At 42.0% G+C, this 22026-nt stretch overlaps 1 protein-coding gene across 9 annotated transcripts in view; it reads left to right on the plus strand.

The window, feature by feature from the left end:
* The window catches only part of ZMYND8 (zinc finger MYND-type containing 8), a 127656-nt gene extending 108713 nt beyond the window's left edge, over window positions 1-18943 (plus strand). For 7 of the 9 annotated variants that reach the window (XM_089513890.1, XM_089513888.1, XM_089513894.1 and 4 more), the window contains 6 exons: window positions 651-731; window positions 7957-8035; window positions 10115-10354; window positions 10475-10632; window positions 12704-12793; window positions 17508-18943. In XM_089513890.1, the coding sequence (XP_089370016.1) occupies window positions 651-731; window positions 7957-8035; window positions 10115-10354; window positions 10475-10632; window positions 12704-12793; window positions 17508-17609 (750 nt within the window). In that variant the 3' untranslated portion in view covers window positions 17610-18943. The remainder of the gene's footprint in view (window positions 1-650; window positions 732-7956; window positions 8036-10114; window positions 10355-10474; window positions 10633-12703; window positions 12794-17507) is intronic. The other 2 variants (XM_089513893.1, XM_089513897.1) reach the window with 1 other exon arrangement.
* Window positions 18944-22026: the final 3083 nt, after the last annotated feature.

Raw genomic sequence — 22026 nt, forward strand, 5'->3', positions numbered from 1 at the left:
CAACATAGAAATCTGATTTAACTGCTCAGTTGTATTACAAGTACATAGTAACATTATAATTTAACACCACATGGAGAGAACATATAGATTCCAGGTTGAACAATAAGCCATAACATCACCACATGTCTCAACAGCCAAATGAATGAACACAAAGCTAAAACATATTTTATAATGGTTTTCCATGCTGCTTGTAACCTAAACAGTTCACTGAGGCACACAATTCCAAACTGTAAATAAGAGATACACATTAATGTATATTTTATACTGGTTCTGAGGGCATCTTTACTTGTCACTTGATTCCTGAGTCTTTACTCATGATGAGATTAGGAGCAGGCTTCTGAGAAGGGTTTAGCCTATATTTTCTGTACACAACAGTTCCCGTTGGACTATTCGATTCCATCCATAGTGTGTGGAGCAGAGGAGTTGTAGCTGCCAACATAATGTGAGATGCAGCATTATTTGCTGGGTTACTTTTGTAATTGTATCTAATAGCGAATTATTAGTATGAAATTTACAAACTCTACTCAAAGAAAAATATGTCAGTCCTTTTTATTATGCTTGGTGTAAGCAAGAATTAAGAAACTTCTTCATAATAAAGACATATTAAAAGCAAGGCCACTTTTAATTTCTTAATAAACTTCTTTTAACAGATGATGGATGCCATAAAAGGAACAATGACTGAGATATACAATGATCTTTCAAAAAATACCACTGGAAGCACAATTGCTGAGGTTAGTATCTCTTGCCATCAGCAGCTCACCTTTCTTTTTTAAAAAACAAAATATTTTAAATATACACAGAAATCTACTTTTTAAGTATGCTGCAGAGTCCTTGACTCTTTGCCTGATCTTACATCACTTATGGTGAAAATGATGGGTTGGGTGGGAAAGGAAAGGCAGATTGACGTTGAAATTTAACTAGGGTTCTCTTGCTGAATATGTACTACTCTGCCAAAGATAAATAATAAAATAAATAAAAATTTTATTTATATACCGCCCTTCCACAGATCAGGGCGGTTTACAACATTTTAAAAACAATACATTAAAAACATCAATACCGTTACAATAAAAAACAGAGAAACAGAAAAAGCCCCGAGTTAGCCAGTCCCCTTGCCAGTGAAGAGGAAGGAGGTCCATAGGACATCATAGTCGGGGAATGCAATACCAAAAAGGAAGGTCTTCAAATCCCTTTTAAATTGGGCCAGGGAGGTGGCCGAGCGGAGCTCTATGGGCAGCGTATTCCAGAGGGCCGGGGCGGCGATGGAAAATGTCTTCCTGGTAGTGGAGACGAGCCTAGCCCCGGGAACCCTAAGTAGTTGCTGCCCAGATGTTCTGAGGGGGCGGGACGGAATGTATGGGGAGAGGCGGTCCTTCAGGTATCCTGGGCCCAAGCCATTTAGGGCTTTATAGGTCATCACCAACACCTTATATTGCGCCCGGAAGCGAATCGGCAGCCAATGCAGATCTTTTAACACCGGTGTAATGTGGCTGGCCCTGGAAGTACCAGTGACCAGCCTGGCTGCCATGTTTTGTACCATTTCTAGCTTCCGGGTTTGGTATAAGGGTTGCCCCATGTAGAGTGCATTGCAGAAATCCAGTCTCGAGGTTACCAGAGCGTGTACCACAGTTTCAAGGTCCCTCTGGGCCAGGTATGGACGCAGCTGGCGAATAAGCCGAAGCTGATGACAGGTGCTCTTGACCGTCGCATTCACCTGAGCAGTCAGGTGAAGGGACGAGTCAAGAAGCACCCCCAGACTGCGCACGGAGTCCTTAACAGGGAGCGTGACCCCGTTCAGGACAGGTGGAACCACCGCCATTCCTGGACCAGGGGAACCTATCACAAGTACCTCCGTTTTCTCTGGATTCAGCTTGAGTTGGTTTTCCCTCATCCAGCCCATTACTGACTCCAGACAGGCCACGAGAGGAGAGACGCCATCCTCGGTCACTGCATCAGTCGGAGACATAGAGAAAATTATTTGGGTATCATCAGCGTACTGATAACCCCGCGCCCCATGTCTCCGGATGATCTCTCCCAGCGGTTTCATGTAAATGTTAAATAGCATGGGAGACAGAATGGCTCCTTGAGGGACCCCAGTTTTAAGGGCCCTCTCATCGGAGCACACGTCTCCCAGCTCCACCATCTGGGACCTCCCAGAGAGGTAGGACCGGAACCACTGGAGCGCAGTGCCCCCGATTCCCACCTCTGCCAGGCGCCCCAGAAGGATACCATGGTCTATGGTATCGAAAGCCGCTGAGATGTCCAAGAGCACCAACAGGGACACGCTTCCCCTGTCGATGCCCAGACGGAGGTCATCGACCAAGGCGACCATGGCCGTCTCAACCCCGTAACCCGCCCGAAAGCCAGTTTGAAATGGGTCCAGATAATCCGTTTCATCCAAGACCGCCTGAAGCTGGATTGCAACCACCCTCTCGATCACCTTCCCCAAAAATGGCAGCAGTGAGACTGGCCGATAATTATTATGTACCAGGGGGTCGAGGGAGGGCTTTTTTAATAAAGGTTTTACAGTGACCAATTTGAGATCAGATGGAAATTGCCCTTCCCTCAAGGATGTGTTAATAATCCGGCGTAACAGTAAAGTCACTGCTGGTCCCCCCGGGCTGCTAGCCATGAGGGACAGGGATCGAGAGAGCAGGTCGTTTTCCGAACACTTCCGAGGATCTTGTCCACATCATCGGTACTTACCAACTCAAACCGATCCAGTTTAACTAAGTCCACGGAGGCTCTGGATGCCTCTACCCTAGGTTCTGCTTGAATGTCGGCGTCAAGACCTTCGCTTATCCGAGAAGTTTTATCCGCGAAGAAGTTATTAAATTGGTCACAGCAGGCCTTAGAAGGTTCAAGGATCTGGTTCGGGGCAGGAGGGAGCTGAGTTAGCTCCCTGACTACCCTGAACAACTCTGCTGGACGCGACTCCGCGGACGCGACACGAGCACCATAGAACGAATTCTTAGCTGCTCGTATCGCCTCTCCGTAGTCCACTAACAGTTGGTCTAGGAGAGTCTTGTCGTCTAAGCGAAGGTGTTTCCGCCAACGGTACTCTAGCCGTCGCAGTTCCCGCTTCCTCGCCCAGAGATCTTCTGTATACCAGGGCTTACGTTTGGAAGCGGGTCTGAGAGGGCGCTTGGGAGCGATGCTGTGTATAGCCCTCGAGAGACCGGTATTCCAGATACCAGTCAGGGCATCAACAGAGTCGCCGTCACTTCCAACCATGTATCCCTCTAGGGCTTCTTGGAACCTTTTGGGTTCCATCAGCCTTCGAGGGTGGACCATCCTAATAGGTCCACCACCCCCGGGAGGGATCTGGGTAGAGACCTTGATTTTTGCCTCAACCAGGAAATGATCCGTCCATGGCAGGGGGGAAATATTAGTTATTTCCGCCCACGGATTTTCCGCATCAGAACAGAAGACCAGATCAAGAGTATTACCCGCACAATGCGTGGGACCCAAGATCAGCTGGGACAGGCCCATGGCCGCCATGGTATCCATGAATTCGCGAGCTGCACCGGGTGGAACATAGCTGGCCGTGAGGGAGATGTTGAAGTCACCCAGGACAAGTAGCCTGGGCGTCTCCAGCATCAGTTCAGCGACCAGCTGTGTCAGCTCGTTAAGGGAGTCCGTTAGCGCACGGGGTGGCCGATACACCAACAGAATTCCTAGACTGTCCTTCGCTTTTAGGGTCAGGTAGATACACTCGATGTAGGACGTCTGACGAATGTGGTTCCTGGTGAGGGACACGGTGTTCCTATGTATCAAGGCCACACACACACACACACCCCGCCCACCTAACCTGGACTGGTCCTTCACCGAGAACCTGGCAGGCAGGGCCTGAGCCCACACAGCATCCCCTTCAGGCCCAAGCCAGGTCTCGGTAATGCAAGCCAGATCGCAACCTTGGTCCTCCAGCAGATCGTGGAGGATGTGGGACTTGTTGTTAATCGATCTGGCGTTGCACAGGAGCAGCGACAGGGTTTGTGGCACGGTTGGAGCGACCCTCAGGTCCCTTAGGTTGGGAAGGGGACCGGAAGGAGAGATAGATATGACGCATCGATCTCGCCTTCCCCTGCAACGCAAGTCCCTTTTCCCACCGCCATACCTCCCCCTGCCCCACACAACCTCAATAGGAGCTCCGCTCAAGGCGATGTTATCCCCTTCCTCCCCAGCCCGTGCATCCCCCGCATCCATGACCTCCCCCCACCCTCCTCCAGCAACTCAAAGAGCAGAGGTTAGCCACCACAGGCATCCTCTGCTCTAAGGCTAACCCACACCCTCCCTAGCCCAACAGAGCTGCGCAGTTGCGCAGCTGCGCGGTGGTAGCGCTGCGGAGTCCCGCAGCAGTCCCCTTTTGCAGTCCGTGGGCGGCACTCCCGGGGCGATGCGCAGCTGCGCACCTCCGACACCACCGGGAGGAGGCCGCCCGGCAGAAGCGCGGCTCTGGCGGCGGTGTCCGGCGAGGAGGCGGAGGGGGCGTGGCAGGAAGGTCCGGACGCCCGGCTTTATGCTCACCGCTCTCACCTGGTGAGCCTCCTCCTTGCCTTCCCCCCAGATGTTCCTTAAAGGGCCCCTCCCCGGCTGCCGCAAAACGCCAAGGCAAGCCAAAAGAAGAAAAGAGTCCCGCAGCAGTCCCCTTTTGCAGTCCGTGGGCGGCACTCCCGGGGCGATGCGCAGCTTCGCAGCTGCGCACCTCCGACACCACCGGGAGGAGGCCGCCCGGCAGAAGCGCGGCTCTGGCGGCGGTGTCCGGCGAGGAGGCGGAGGGGACGATGTCAACATAGTAGCACTACTTCCTGAAATGCATGACAACCTAGTTTCCAGAATTCTTTTTCAGTACTCCTGATTCTAAACTAGATTCCATTTAGAGCTTATTTACTAAATTTAGTAAATTTTGGTAAATCTTTCTAGAGCTTATTTATAAAAAAGTAACCTAGATCCTGTTCAAGTTTCAGTGATTCAGTATACAATGCTGTCCCCTCATATTTGTAGTAAGTACGTTAAATTTGTCCTTCTGTTGAGAGGTGATATTTACAAGAGAGTATGAGCAACAAGAAGGTGGTTAAGGGGATATAGGAGACTTTATTTCTCATTTTTTCTCTTCTGCTGCTCATCCTCACTTGTAATTATTTCATTTCCATCCCACTTAAAGAAGGGGAAAGCACAAGATAAATGATGCCTGTTTCATTCAAAATTATGTGAGTAAATTATGGTTAAAAGATGAACAAAAAACCTTAATATCTTTTTATAAAATAGCAAAGTTGTTTTTCTATAAAAATCTGCCCTTCCCAAATTGCAATTCTAAACAGTTGTGTATGCTTATGTGCCTTCAACTGCTTTCACTTATGGTAACCCCATTAATTTTGTAGGGTTCTCTTAAGGAAGGAATACTCAGAGGTGTTTTGCCATTGCCTTCCTCTGATACAACACAGTTATAAGCTACCCTATATCAAAAAATTCTCTGGATAATTTATACTATAAAACAACAGAAATTTAAAATTCATAAATAATAATAGAACATTAAATCAGTTGCTGAATTATGCTTAGTATGTTGAAGAAACCTCTTTATGTATCCAGTAGTAAATTTTGTGATGTAATTTCAATTCTGACTCACATACTTTAAGATGAATGCAGTTTTGAAGAGGCAGGACAGGGGGAATTGAAACATTTTTGGTGTAGAGAACTCTTTTTAATTCTGCTAGACATGTGTCATTCGCTCTTATATTTATTTAAATATTTCCTAATATCTTTAAAGGGGAAAAGCACTCCATTTAGTATGAATTCTGCTGATTTTTAAAACTAAAGTGAATATCAAAATAAATCGGTTGGCAGGTTGTGTGAGTGCTCAGATTACTGTCCCAAACTAACCACTTTGTTAGACATACCAGGGCCTAGCTGTAATTGCTAGCCTCAGCTAGAATATTGAATTGAATCAATTACCGAATGGTAATCAATGCTTGGAACATTAATTCAGTAGGTCTGCTGTTGTTGGGATTAGCAATTGTACTTTGGAACAAGAGTCCACTGTTCACCCCTTTGAACATTGTTTCTGATCACCATTTGAAGTGTATTAGATTTTAATATAAATTTTCTGTGCTCCTTTTGATTCCTGCAATAGTTAGCTAAAAACAACTATGTAAATAAGGTCATACCAGCCATATTTTTGGAAACTTGATTTAAAACAAAGTAAATTTAAATCACGTCTGTGCTCTCCCCCCCCCCCCAGTTATTTCTTTGGCCACAGTGATTAACCCTTAAAATCCCCAAGTTAATTGGTTAACTTGATCAATTAAAAAGTATTCTGTGATTATTTGAGCTGTAGGTTATACAACTGCTGCTTGTAATGATAAGTGCTTGCAAATTCATAGGTCCAATCGTCTCTGTAGAATCGGTATTCCTCCCTTTCTCACACAGAAGATGGGATGTTGTTGTTTTTTGTATGGATTGCTGTGGCACAAAGACAAAGAAAGCATGTTAAAATTTGTTTTGTTCAGATAATGATCATAGAATCATAGAGTTGGAAGAGACTACAAGGGACATCCAGTCCAATCTCCTGCCATGCCAATCACAATCAAAGCATCCCCAACATGATAATAATAATAATCTCAGGGAACAGGCAAGTTCATCATTGGAGAGGTTTTCTGTTGAATATTGGAGTCTAATTCTTTAGGTTAATGCAGTCGGCTCTTCTTATACAAGGATTCAAGCATCCACGGTTTGAAAATGTTAAAAGTATAAATTTCAAATATCAAACCTTGATTTTCCATTTTTTATAAGGGACACCATTTTGCTATTTCATTATATATAATGGGACTTGAAGCATCCACAGATTTTGTTATCCATGGGAGATCTTGGAACCAAACCCCAGTGTATAACAAGGGTCCACTGTGCCTAAAATCAGATAAAACCAGCATATTGGATTAGGCATCAAAACCTATCCAGCTGGCCAGTTATGTGTTACATAGTCAGACCTTCTGGTCCATGTGTTCATTCTGACTGCTGCAGTCTGCACTAGCTGTTTCGTTCCCCACACCATCTTCAAAGGTACATTGCAGTAAGCTGACCTCGATGTTACCAGACCATAGACCACTGAAGATAGCTTGTCCCTTTCCAGATAAGGACATACCGTATTTTCCGGCATATAAGACGACTGGGCATATAAGACGACCCCCAACTTTTCCAGTTAAAATATAGAGTTTGAGATGTACTCACCGTATAAGACTATCCCTCTTCCAATGCACACTAAATAAAAATTTAAAAAACATCAGATTTGATTTCAATATGGTAATTTAAATTCAAATGCTTATGACATGCAGGTCCTTAGCAGGAAACCTTGTTGTATACAAAGCCTGCTTCGATTGGTTAGCTCTCCCTGCCTGCCCAGTGCTCCCTGTCTCCAAGACTATCAGAGCGGTAGCTGCTTTCATACGATTGTCGCATATGGTGGGGATGCGGCCGCAGCCGTTTTTTAGTTCCCCCCACCATATGTGGCGACCGCAGATTCTCCAGTCCAGCTTGGAAGTTTCAGCACCTGCCCTATAATATGACACCCGGCGTATAAGACGACCCCCGACTTTTGAGAAGATTTTCCTGGGTTAAAAAGTAGTCTTATACGCCAGAAAATACAGTACTTGTTTCACCAGCTGAGGCTGATAAACGGTACACTGTGGTTCTGAGGCCATTTGTGCCTTAAGGGGATAGTAAAGAATCCAGGGAAACCTGTAAACAGTGAGTGTGTCAATGCAACAGTGAGGAGTGCAACTAGAACTAGTTGAATACCCTTCTTCCATTCAGAAAAACCAACCACCATTAGTCTATCAGTATTGAGCCTCAGGGACTCTCATCCTCATCAGTTGTTGTGACCATGTGCAAATTTATACAGATTTAATTTTTTTAATGCCTTGTTAAGAGTTCTTTGGTTCAGTGATGGTCTTAATTATATTTCAGATTCGTCGTTTGAGAATTGAAATAGAAAAACTTCAGTGGTTACATCAGCAAGAACTCTCAGAAATGAAACACAATCTAGGTATCAAAAATGCAGTTCAACATTATTATGTTGCCACTTATTTACAAAGGCAATGGCAGTATGCTAGTTTCAGCTGTGATAGAACAATACTCATGTGAAAGAGTAGAAAATAAGGTGGAATATCATGTAATATAGCTTGCATTTATAATCTGATAAATGATAGTTTATTATGATGACTGAACTAATTCAGTGTAATTTCCTGAACTACAGTGATCAACAGCTATTATTTCAAAAATGAATACATATTCCATGTTCTTTTAATAAATTGTTAATTTATTATTACTGGATTTATAGTCAGATTTGTCTCTTCATTTCAGTTATAGTTTGGACATAAAGGGCCATAGTTTTTCAATCAGAAGTCATAAATGCACCTCAAGCATAAGCATTTTTTTTTTGGTAGTCCAGAAAGCAGCCTTCTTACTTGTATATATTCAACAATAAAAGAGGGCTAAGTTTTCATCATAGCTTTTTATGAAGCATTATTATTCCAAAGTGCAAATCTAAACTAAGGCAGATAGCAAACACACCCTTTAATTAAACTAAAAAAAAACCCTTAAAGAAAGTACTTTCACTAACTCTTCCATTCCACAAAGTAATGAATAAGTCTCATTGTGACGGCTTGCCAACTTCCTCACCAGCTGTCACCTATTCTGTGACGGGATGGCAACATGTCTCTCCCCAAATTGCTTAAACCCATTTATGCTGTCTGCCACTGTGATACCAATTATGTAGAGACCACTACTACTATCTCACTAGCTGGCAGTATGTGTGGAGACCCTCATACTCAGGTCTCTCACAAATAACTCCCACACTAGAACTGTCTTCAACTGCCAGCACTCTAGGGCTTTAAAATTTCAACAGCTTGACACCAGTTGTCCATTGATAACTGCACATCTTAAGTGTCCTAAATAATGTCCCTTGTTGGTAGCGTTTTAATTATGTTTGGTAGTGTGGATGATGTTATCTGTAAGCACACTTCAGGCAACTCTTTGTTGGAACAAAGAAGAGAGTTTTAGTAACAAGCATGGCTGAATACATTAACTTTCTTGTAGGATATTATTCAAGCTTGATACGGTGTATAAATGGCTTCAGTAGTTACAAAATTTAACAGTTTCTTTCACTTTACTTTATAAACCTTCCCTTATAGTCTTAGTTCTAACATAATCTTTATCTAGTCTCTGCGTCTCTTAATCCTTCTGATTATCTGTTACGCCAACATCCACTCTAACTGAACTTCCTTGGTTTCCTAATATTTGTTTTGATTGCACTCCAGATGTCTTTAATAATCTCCACCACTTCCTAGCGATCGATATATATATATATATATATATATATATATATATCGATATAAAGAGCCCTGATGGCGCAGTGGTTAAATGGCTGTACTGCAGCCACCTACTCACAAACCATAAGGTTGCGAGTTAAGTACCAGCCCAGGAGCTCAAGCTCAACTCAGACTGGCATCCTCCTATAGGTCGCTAAAATGAGCACCCAGATTGTTTTGGGGGCAATTAGCTTACACTTTGTAAACCACTTAGGGAATGCTTAAGTGCACTGATAAGCGGTATAGAAATGTACTTGTTATTGCTATTGATACACACACACACACACACACACACACACATCCCACAGGATATTAACACATACACTTTAACTCCGGACTCCTCTTGGGTAACTAAACCCCTTCTGTACCTCATAGCAGTCTCCCTCAGCCTTCTCAGCAACTAACCCCGCAAGGTACGATGACACACTCCTCTAACACATGTCAGGGTACAGTGACGCACTTCTCTAACACAAGGCTCCACTTCTCTATTTATACCCACTCCTGGGAGCAGCCCCCACTGCTTCTAGCTTCACTCTCATTGGCTATTCTCAACATTCTTTATTTTCTGTGTCTCCACACCTGTCTTAAAATAATTCCATCATTCTGCTGATAATTAAATTCTCATTTATAATAAGTTAATTTAAATATTAAGGATCCTCCTCACATCTTCCTTAACCGAGTTGTTAATTTCTGATTGATAGTCAGTACTTCACCATTTGGACTTGTTTATGCTATGTTGTCCATTTGTTATCTAGAACTCACAATGGCTGAAATGCGGCAGAGTTTAGAACAGGAAAGAGATCGCTTAATTGCAGAAGTGAAGAAGCAGCTTGAAATAGAAAAGCAGCAGGCTGTGGATGAAACCAAGAAAAAGCAGTGGTGTGCCAACTGCAAAAAAGAGGCCATCTTCTATTGTTGTTGGAACACCAGCTACTGTGATTACCCTTGCCAGCAAGCTCACTGGCCAGAACATATGAAGTCCTGCACACAGTCAGGTAATCAGCTACTGCTCTTACAGTTAAACTACTTACCTGTCAACCTATTCATAACTGAACATAGCCTGGCAAACACTTAAAGTTATTATTGTATTTGAATTCTATTTGTTTTCATTATAGCCACTGCAACACAGCAAGAAACAGATACAGAAATTAGCACAGAAACATTAACCAAATCATCCCAACCTACTTCCAGTGCACAGCCTGCACCTACGGAAACAGCCAGTACTCCAAAAGAAAAAGAGGCTAGTGTTGAAAAGAGCAAGGAGAGTGTTACAGTAAGTTCCCCTTTTCCCCCTTTCCTTTCTTTCCATTTTTTGCAGCCTCCTTTTTTTCTCTTTCTTTCTTTCTTTCTTTCTTTTTTTTTTTTTTTTTTTTTGAGGTAATTTTGCAATGTTCTGCAAAGCACTGCATTATTTCTGTTTAGCTTTTCTGAGGTTTGCTAAGAAAGATCATTTTGAACAATTTTCTTCTAATCCTTGCAGAATTATTTCTTAACACACGTTGGAATCATAACCTCCCAGGCCATTATTGTGGCGCCCACTCCCCTCCCCCCACCCATCACTTCCATTTTTATTGTTGTTTCCATCCATAGTAGAGTCAGTGGGCCACAAAGTGTCTCCTGGCTGCCATACATTTATGTTTGCTGCTCTTTCTTTTGTCATGGAATTTTATATAGTTTTGGGGTACCCTTGCTTTGAGCCAAAATGCCTGCTGTGGCACATCATCCAACAGCTGCTCTGTCATATGCAAATTATATACACTATGTAGAGTGTTATTTCCAGATACACAAAACACAAATCTTTTTCCATTTGCCCTAAAACCAAATTTGCAACCATTACTTAGATTACTACATCTTTACATAATCCAGTATTACTTATTTTCTACAATATATTTTGTTCATTATACCTACCATAATTATAACACATTAGCATCATAACATTAACCTGGTTACAATTCCTATAAAATATACCAAGGTTAAATTAGCATAACACCTAGCATGCCTGCAAGATAGCAAGCTAGGTATAAAAAATATGCTTATTAATAGTCCTCAGGATTATACAGGTCAGACTATTGGTTATATTTTATCTTTCCTTTGCTGAAACATTTTTAGAATCTATAAAACAGACTTGCAGAATTGAGGGTCATAAAAGCTTTTTAAAAATGTATGCTGGTTTTATAGGAATTTGCCAATAGAAATTCAAAAATGACATCAGATTTGCTCCATCATGTACAGTTCTTACACAACTTGCTTTAATGTTTCTGTGTTGTAATATGTGACTGAATGAAATGATCCTGTGAAGAAGTCACCTGCAAAGAGTAAGAAAGGGGTTAAAGCCTTCCAATAGACTTTCAGAACACTTTTAATTCACTGATATGAAACACAAAAATGAGTTCAAAAGCATTAAAAGAAATCACACTTTGTGAAAGAACTATGTGTGGTATTTTTATTTTGTTGTTCAATTCAGCAGCCAAAAATACATTAAAACAGCTACCATATGGGGGGAAAATCCGTCACAGGCCTATCTACTTAATTAAGATAGTAGCTTTCTCTGGTTCTATGATATATCAGTTCCAGCTTGGTTCCTCATATTGCTGTTCTGCAGAAAGAAGAGAGTTTGACAAAAGCTCATGCAAAGAGTTTAGCTTGAAATATGTTGAAAATGGTGGTGTATCTTACGAGGAGATCAGTGGCTGATTGGGAACATAACAAATGTATTTTGAAAAGATAAATCTGTTTGTGTCAGTGCTTTATTTGCATTTATTTGGCATCACTTACACAGAAAATATCATGTACCTAAAGTTTCTGCCATGGATTATTTGGATTTGAAAATCTGATTTCCTTCATGTAATTGTTATACATCTTTGAAACATCAAGCTGTATACATTGCTCACATCCATATTTTGACTTTTGCTTTTATTTATAAAAATCTAACCTGTGAATTCATTGAGATGCAAAATTTTAACAAAGGCCAAGCATCTGACAAATTTATGTGGGTTGGATCTAGAGTTTGCTTCCACCATTGAGACCACTCCCTGAGTGAAGGGAAAGGATGAAAGCAGCTTTTGCTCATTCCCCTGCCCCTTTTTGTAGCCCTTTATGCTACATCCCATGCTTTTAGGGCACATTTTAGGGGGCGTAGGGGGTTGCAGGAGGAGGATGCAGTTGGTGAATATTGCCACTTCCCCTCTGCCAGCACCAGGAATATTCTGCTTGATCAAAAGCCTTCCACAGATGGAAAGAACCCTTCCATTCAGGGAAGGCAAGGTCTGGATCCAAGCCTATGATAACCAATAGGTGGCATTTATGTAAACCTTTCACTGAGGTTGCCTGTGCTGTCTCTGCAGATAGCAACAGGTGTGACAAGCAGCCAGCCTATAAAACTTGTCCAGGTACCGCAGACCACCACCTATATACCAACTACTCAACCCACAATTGTAAGTACTACTCTTGGCATTGAAACAGCTCATTATCTATTGGGGGTGGGTATTTTCCTTTGTATCACGATATGAATTCACTGGTCACTTAAATTCCCAGTTTGCAGTTCAAAATCCCTTATTTTGTTATACATTTTCTGCCGTACATTCTCATTGCAGGGCCAGACATGGATTCAAATTTTCTTTCTGTAATCAAATTGCTATACAAGCTTTCAGGTAGCTTCCAGAACAATTTACACCTCAATGAATGCAGTTATCCTTTCATCTGGTGTGTTTTGTATAAGCATCATTGTAGGTATAATGCTCCCCCATGCTGTTTAACATTTACATGAAGCCGCTGGGCAAATCATCCGGAGACATGGGCGCGATGTGATCAGTATGCTGATGACACCCAGATCTATTTCTCTATGTCTCCGACTACTATAGTGACTAAGGATGGCACCTCTCCTCTGGATGCCTGTCTTTGGTCAGTAATGGGCTGGATGAGGCAAAACAAACTCAAGTTGAATCAAGAGAAAACGGAGGTACTTGTGATAAGTACCCTAGGTCTGGGGAGGGAGATTTGTCAACTAGTCCTGTATGGGGTCACACTTCCCCTAAAGGACGAAATTCGCAGTGTGGGAGTACTCTTGGACTCATCACTACAGCTGTCATCTCAAGTAGGTGCGTTGGCCAGGAGTGCTTGGTACCAACTTTGGTTGATACACCAACTGCGCCCCTACCTGGACCAAAAGGACCTTGAAACGGTGGTACACACACTGGTAATCTCTCGTTTAGATTTCTGTAATGCGATCTACTTGGGGTTACCCTTGTACCAAGTTTGGAAGCTTCAACTGATTCAAAATGCAGCAGCCAGATTGATCACTGGTATTTCTAGGTTTGACCACATAACACCAGTATTAAAATCTCTCCACTGGCTGCCAATTAGCTTCTGGGCGCAATACAAAGTGTTGGTTATTACCTTTAAAGCCCTACATGGCTTGAGCCTGAGTTACTTGCAGGAACGCCTCTCCCTACATAATCCACCCCGCACACTCAGAACACCAGGGAAGAATTTGTTGAAACACTGTAATACTCGCTTAACCACAACTTCCTACAGAGCATTTACTGTTGCAACCCCTAAACTATGGAACAGTGTGCCGGAGGAAATCCGTCTTATTACCATTTTAGATGCCTTTAAGAAGGCACTTAAGACAGATCTCTTCCGGTGGGCTTCCCCATCAGATTTGATATAGAGACGATGATTAAGACCCCACCCTAATCATGATGGTATATGATTTGATGTTTGGAGATTTTAACGAATTAATAGTGATGTATAATTCAGTATTAGTATTTAATTGATTACTTAAACTGTATTGTATTATTTTAACGTTGTAATCCCACTTCGATCCTTGGAAGAGGTGGGACATATAAATAAAAAATTATTATTATTATTAAATCCCAAGTTGAAATGATTGGGACTTGTTCATGACAACTAAGGTAAATCCCATTCACTACAGTGGGCCAGTGCTGGATTTAACCTGTAGCCAGTTCTTTCTTTGTGTTCAGGGCTCCTCCACTCATTTGACAGGTTAGGGATCAGAGCACTGTCAGAAAGCAGAAACATTATGTGCTCTACTCCTTGTTGAATAAGTGGGGTACCCAAAGAAAAAGGCCAGACTTTCCTGAGAAAAAAAGGGAATCCCTGAAACAGACATACAAAGAGACAGAGAAGCCCTTTCTCCATCTCCCCTCCATGCTCCTCACACAGCCTGACACTGGACAGAGAGGGGGAGGATGGAGCTCTGCTCACTGTGTGTGTGTTTCCACTGGTCCTGTCAGCTTCTCTGTCGCCCCTCCCCGCTCCACACAAATCCACTCTCTTCATTCAGTTGCTTGTTGTCTCTGGCCCCTTTCTGCTCTCTCCTCTCCCTTGCCCGGGGAATGGTGGACAGGGCGGCTGTGGTTATTGCTTCTACTTCTGCTATTTCTCCCCAGTGAAGGGAGCAGAATGGCAGGGAGAGGTGGAGAAGTGGATGGGTCAGGCAGAGGTGTGCGTGCACACACACAAATATAGGGTGCACAGAGCTGGGGCAGTATTTCTCTCCCTCTGTCCATCCAACATGAGGGAATGGGGGGACCCAGTTTGAGGTAAAGGAAAGCAGCAGCAGAAGTAACAGCAAGTAACCACAGTTGCCCTGTGAGAAGAAAAGAGGAGGGTGGGGAAATTACATCAGGTGACAAGACCACTGCAGGACTACATTTCTATTTAATTTTAACTTGGCCATAGCAACTATAAGAAGAATGAAGGTGGTTGTTATACCCTCATCTTCTGTCTTTGGCCATCTTACATTTCCTTTTCTGTAATTGTCATATGGTAGCAAAAGGTAACCCCATTTTCAACTCCATTTTGCTTTTCCATTACTCCTCAACCCCCAAAATCATATTCAACAAAAGAGACTCCAGTGGAATTCTTATAAATATAAGTTTGAAACTTCTTGAGAATCACTCTGGTTTTAAAAGAGTTTGGACACGCATACTGGCTGCTGTTTGGGGACTACCAAAGGGAATGGTCCTCCTCTTGGGAGATTTATGGTTTATCCTGCTTTCTGTCCTGACTTGACAGTAGAAGTATGTTGGAGTTCAAATGCAGCTGAATACACTTGTCCCTCCATATTCACTAAGGTTAGGGGCACAAGAACACCGTGAATATGGAAAAGCCATAAATAACAATAACACCATGTTTTTACCTGAGATGATACGTCGCTAGCAATCTCTAAGTCCTCCAATGCAACTCTGTGGTCAGTGTCCAACAGACACCATACAACTGCACTGGAGGAGCTACAAATGCCTAGTAGAGTATTCTCTCTAGGAATCTCTAGGTCTTTCAGTGTGACCTTTAGTTAAAGTTGACCATAGAGTAACACTGGAGGACCTAGATATTCCTAGAGAGAATATATTAATGAAATCCGTGAATAATCAAATCTGCAAATATGGAGGGATGAGTAAATATTGGCACATTGGTTTCACTTTGCATTTTTTCCCAGAATTGCAAAGAATTTTCTTTTGGTTTTTCACTTTTGTTCTACAGATGTGGCTTGGCTCATTTGCTTGATTTTCTAAGGTGAATTGCCTTTGAGACATAGTGCATCATGTTCAATTCTACTAAAATTCACAATAGTTTTGTCCATACCCCAGACACATTATGTACTTTCCATATTACTCTCATAAGGCTCTCATAATTCTTACTTTAACTGATAATCACGCTGTGCCACAGCATGTCAAAATCACTGAATTTTTTTTATTGTGGGTATTAAAGAAATGGTTTGTTTAAAAGTTTTAGCCTTATGCTTTTGGAATTATATGATAAATAAGTGATTTTGTTCATAAATTTTAAAGCCTTAAAAGTGCTCAGCCCCTTTCATAATCTTTGTAGGTTTGTCTAGCAGAGAGTGTCTTAATGGTGCATAGTTCAGCTTACAGTTTGCACGTGGGAAGCTCTGGTCTAATTCTTGATACAAATTAATGGATCTTAGGTGGCAGAGATGCAAAAGATTTTTGCCTAAAAGCAATTTACAGAATACACTGTATTATATGTTATTAGTTCCATTGCCCTATTCTGGAGTTCATCATAGCTGCATATGGAGAGCAGTTTTTCAAAGAGGAGACACTACTATGCCTAGAGGTTCTTCAAGTAACTTGGAACACCATTTTTTCTGTTGATAGCAGATGTGCTTCTCTTAATACTGTTGCTTTCCACATGACAACAGCAGTTGGGGCAGGGGTTTAGCCTAATCCTTCTCCTCACACATTTGGTTCCTCTCTGTTCAGTTGTTCTCTGCATGGTCAGTCTGTTACTTTTAAGAGTACTGCATGATGCTTGCATTTTGTAAGCATGAATATGTGCTTCCATCACAAATCAAAAGTGTGCAGAGAGGAAACACTCCAGATGCTTCACACTGCATAGCTTTTTCTGGGTTGGCAGACAGTGCAGGTGTGTGACAAAATATGTAGTAATATTAGCTATTTTTATTATCTTATTTTGATAGCATTGCATGGACGTTGCTGTGTCCCATCAAGACAATTCTTATTTTCTTGTCTTGACACAGAAAAAAGTTGAGATATTTCTTTCTTTGTATTGCTGCAAGATCACATAATGCAAAAATGTTTTGCTTGTTAGCTCCACATGTACTTCCACTTTTTATGCTTCACTTTTCCAGGATATACACTAAGTCATCATTGAAACTGTGTGTTTACACTGTTCTGTCCTTTTCCTGGCAATTATTTGAGCGCATTAAAACTTTTCTGGAAACATTTTGGTCTATTGTCATTAACAGGGTATTCTATGAATTAGTAAGACTCCTCCTATTTCCTCAACTACTACATGTGTTGCTATCCGATCTCAATCTATTTATAATTAATGTATGTAAGATTGTTTTTTAGTACAATGACAGAACAGTAGTATATTATTAATATTCTGTGCCTCAAAACATATATCACATTTTATCAGATATGAAGGAACAGAAAGGTTCCACATTTGGTATAGCATTAAAAAAATCTTTCCCTTATTATATCAAGTGATTTATGATGCTAGTATTCTAGTGGAATATTATTTTTGTGTTAGGCAATCTGTTGTCCAACAATGTAACTGCTTAGGGCATTTTGACATAATTAGTCTTGCATTTGTGTCATTTTCCTTCTGTAATCTGACATGTGTCTTCATTTTAATTCACAGACTATTCCTGTAGTAGTAAGCCCTACAGCTGGAACTGTGGCAATGAGAACGGGAGTTCAGTATGTTCAAACAACAATGCCTGTCCAAGTACGGAGAGTCTAACTGCTAATGAAAGAATCACGACAGCTGTTGGAATAAATAATAATCTCTGTAATAGAAATGTGAAGAAAAAATTCCCACAGTTGATTGAATTAACCTCAAAGGTTCTAACTTTTAGCTTTGTACATGTATACAAAGCATTTAACTACACTACATTAATGTAAAGCATTACTGGCTGGCTTTAAAAAGCTTGAGGACTGGTGAAATGTATGGTAAATATATGCTTCTGTTGTAAATGATGTACAATTTGTGGATGATGTTAGAGTGCCATCTCCTTTTTATATTTGTATTGACTTCAGCGTAAAAGGAGTGTTGGAAGTTGGTGAAGGAAAGGTTAAATCTGACTTGCCACAAGTACCACAAAGAGAAATGTTCTTCTGGGAACTGCAGTTGCACACATCAATCATTCTTCCTCTCAAGGATTTAAGGATGAGAAGACTGAATCACTTGGCTTGCCTTTGGAAATGACAATAATGCCTGCACATCTGTTTGTGCAACTGGATCTTGGCCATTTTAAATTTGTCAAATTAAAAATTTCCAGTCTTTGGACCTCAAGTACATTAAAGGGCATATTTTGTGTTGCATATTTAAGATGAGAGGGATTGTTTACAAAAAAAAAGTTTAAAAATTTCATTCATGCTAAGAACAGGAAAGTAGGAAGCTTGAGTGTGGTTGGAATAGACTGATCAATAATTCCAGACAGACTAAAAGTGGATATTTTGGGCTAAGCTTCCTATTGGGTTCTGTTTCAGTTGGGATGCGTGCATATATGTCCAAAGGATGTTGAAATGTTTTTAAAGGGAACAGGAGCTAGAGATGGAGAGGACTCTTTTACCTGGAAACATGGGCAAAGGACATTGCTGCTGGGCTAGAGCATGTATTATGGAATTTTTATGTTTCTATGTAAGCATGAAACAGTACAGTATGAGAGAGAAAGTAACCCATGAAAACGCTGTCTGTTACACTTATACTGTAGTACCATTTTGTATGTTGTGTAAACAAAAGCATTGAACAAAGCAAGGTGATGTATGTATATGAGAAAATTAATTGTATGATATCATTCCAGTACATTTTGTTGTACATTTTAGTCATATTGATTTCTCCCATTGTTTATAAAGGATGCAGTTTGTACAGTCTCCAGCTAGTAAACACATTAGTGAAAAGAAAGAAAAACTAGAAGGGAAAAAAAATCAAGAGCAGAATATTTGTGAATTGCAGTTGTGTCAAAGATAGCCTAGCTGGCCTTATTTGTGAAGCATAATTGCTTTTAGCATATGGAAGTATTTTTTCACATTTTCTTTGTATAAAATTTGTATTAAACTAAATATCTTTTTTGATTATTGTGTTTCTTTGTGACTAAAACAGGTGACACACAATAAGTTTTGCTATTTCTCAGGGTTTTTCCCCCCAGGAGTTTTCCGTTTCTTTTCATTCTTTCTTAATTAAACTATTTTAGGACAAAAGAATGGTTGATGTTGGATTTCCATCTTTCCTTTTGAAAGCCAGGCTGTCCAAATGCCCATTTAAAACCTTTTTCTGCTTTAGTTGTATTCTCTTGGTAGCTTCAGCATTAAGCGCTTTCCTATTTGGCATGCTCACTTCTAATTTATAGTCTTATTTCACTTGGTCTGACATTCAGTGGAAACTGTTCAGTGGTCAATTCCAGTCATTCCAAGCAATGTTAACCAATGTAGGGGTAGTTAAATTTCAGCGTTTTTCCATCCATATTTACCTCCATGTTTCTCCTTAATGTTAAGCAGACACAGAGGATTAAGAGATGTGTTAAGCTTTATATTTATTTTATAAATTATGAGCAGATTTTCTAAATTATTAGGAGAACGCTGTTATCTCAAGTCTAATATGAAAGGTATAAGGCAGTACAGATTATCTCAGGTTTGAAGATGCCACATTTTGGGCACCTACCAAAATGTCTACCAATGAATGAAACATGGAGGAGCTAAAAGTCAGTCATTGTGGAAAAAATATTTTCAGACTGTGGGAAATTCCAGTAGCTTTGCCACCTATTATTTTGCAGTAGGTATAGCCCATAGAATGTACCTTACAGCAGGAGAAAAAACTTGAGTAACTAAGGCATTTGGTTTTTTATTCTATCATAGAGCTGGCAGGAGGCTTCAACATGAGGAGAAATAAAAATGCCTCTAAAAGAAGCAAATGTCTTAATGATGGTTTGATCTCATAAGCCATTTCCTTATAACAAGTGGGCAGTATCATCCCAGCTGCCACCACCAAACATCTCACTTTATTTAAAGTGCTTATTTATTTATTTATTTTTTAAAAGAGCTATTTAAAAGAGTTAAATAGCTCTTTTAAAAATGCTGCTGCACCACCAAAAGTAAGCAAAACAGCATTAGCAGGAAAATGTGGCCCCAAATGAATTGAAGTAGATGCACACAAACATAGGAGGTAATTGCAAATTTCTAGTTAGTAGGGGATTATTTCTTTTTCCACATGTAGCATAGCCGTATGCAGCCGTGTGTTGACATAAAATGGGAATCCAGGAATGACTACCCTTGGGCATCTCCAGACAGCAGCTTCATCTCATTTTTCTCTTTGTGTCTGGAGAATCAGCAGCATGTTATGTAACTTTTAAAAAATAACTTAGCATGCCTTTGGCGGGTTACAGACCGCCAAAAAATACGTATGGAATACGCATTAGGGTTAGGAAGGGGCGGTGCTTCCGCACCCCCCTAACCCTAGTACGTATTCCATACATACAACATGGCGGCGCCCCTTCCACATGGGGGCCGCCATGTTTACGTATCGGACGCATAGCGTCCAGACGTGTCACGGCGCCTATGACGTCGCGAATGCGCCAGCGGCGCCTCGCGACGCCACAGAGGCGCCGTAAGAATTGCTCTGCGCAGGAGCCGCGCGGTGTGGCTGCTGCGGCTCCCGCACGGAGCAAACGGCGGCGGCGGCAGACTGCCTCAAAGCGGCGGTCTATAACCCGCCATAGTTAAAATACAAAAATGCAATGTGTTACTTGTGCACACAATTGTTACAGTGGAACCTCGCCATAGGCGGGTGCGCCATACGCGGCCTTGAGCATACGCGCTCAAGCTGCGGCGCACACGCGGGGCGGAAGGGACGGCGCGTCCCATTCAGTTGAATGGGCGCATGTACCTGTTGCGCTGCGCGTGCGCCCGTTACACCCCATGCACCTCTATGCTGCCGTGCACGAGCCCCATTGTTTACAATGGGGCTCGAGCATAGGCAGAAATCACCATACGCGGCGGGATCCGGAACGGATCCCCCGCGTATGGCGAGGTTCCACTGTACTTGGATTATGATTAAGACGCCAATTCTGATGATCGGAAGGTGGGAAGTTTTGGCAGTTCAAGGCCCAAGTGCCACATGGTGGGGTGAGCTCCCATTACTAGTCCCACCTTCTGCCAAGCTAGCAGTTCGAAAGCATGTAAATGCAAATAGATAAATAGGTACCACTTCAATGGGAAAGTAACAGTGTTGTATGCATTTCTTGCAGGCCACATGACCTCCAGAGTTGTCTTCGAACAATGTTAGCTCTTTGGCTTAGTAACGGAGATGAGCACCGCCGTTTACAGTTGGTTACAACTAGATATTCATGGCATGGGGAAATATTTACGTTTATCTTTTAAAATGCAGTTAAACAACAGAGGTGGGAAACTTAGTAGAAGAGTTAACTGTTAATACAGTCCGTCCTCGCCTTACGCGGGGGATGTGTTCCGGATCCCTCCGCGTAAGGCGAATTCTGCCTATGCTCGAGCCCCATTGAAAACAATGGGGCTCGTGCGCGGTGGCGCGGGCACGCGCGGGGCACAACGGGCGCGCACGCCCCGCGGCTTGAGTGCGTATGCTCAAGGCCGCATATGGCGTGCCCGCGTATGGCGCAGGCGCGCTGTAGTGAGTTATTACTAAGGCAGATATTGAGATCACTAATAGTAGCACTGTTACCCCTTTTTTCAAAATCTGATTTGCTCATCTCTTAAATCTGTGGCCCAGTTCTGAAAGTTGTGGGCAATGCATGACCACCAGTGAGTTGATTTTAAACTGATCAAAAAGTTTCGCAGAGTGGTGTATCAGTGCTGTATGAAGAGGAATTCACCTTGCTGTGTAGTGAGTGAATGGTAGTCTCTTTTACTAGGAATTTCAGGGTTCTCGAGTCATAGCCATCTTTACTAGCTGTCAGAAAAACTGAAATTAGGGGAAATAGTTCAATAGTATGAACCTATGCTGAGAAAATTGTGGCTAAATTGTGAGTTTCATTTGCTGTGAGTTTTCATCAAGCCTGGCACCAACAGACAACGTTCTCAAGTGGGGACCAAGGATTTAGTAGGACTCACCACCATTGCTGCATCTGTCAGGATTGAGACTGGTGACACATGTAGGGATTTGGCACTTCAATCAGTATAATAGCCTA

The sequence above is a fragment of the Sceloporus occidentalis genome, unplaced genomic scaffold (genome assembly GCF_023333645.1).
Source record: "Sceloporus occidentalis isolate IW3139 unplaced genomic scaffold, rSceOcc1.0.p SCAF_3, whole genome shotgun sequence".
Taxonomy (NCBI): Eukaryota; Metazoa; Chordata; class Lepidosauria; order Squamata; family Phrynosomatidae; genus Sceloporus; species Sceloporus occidentalis.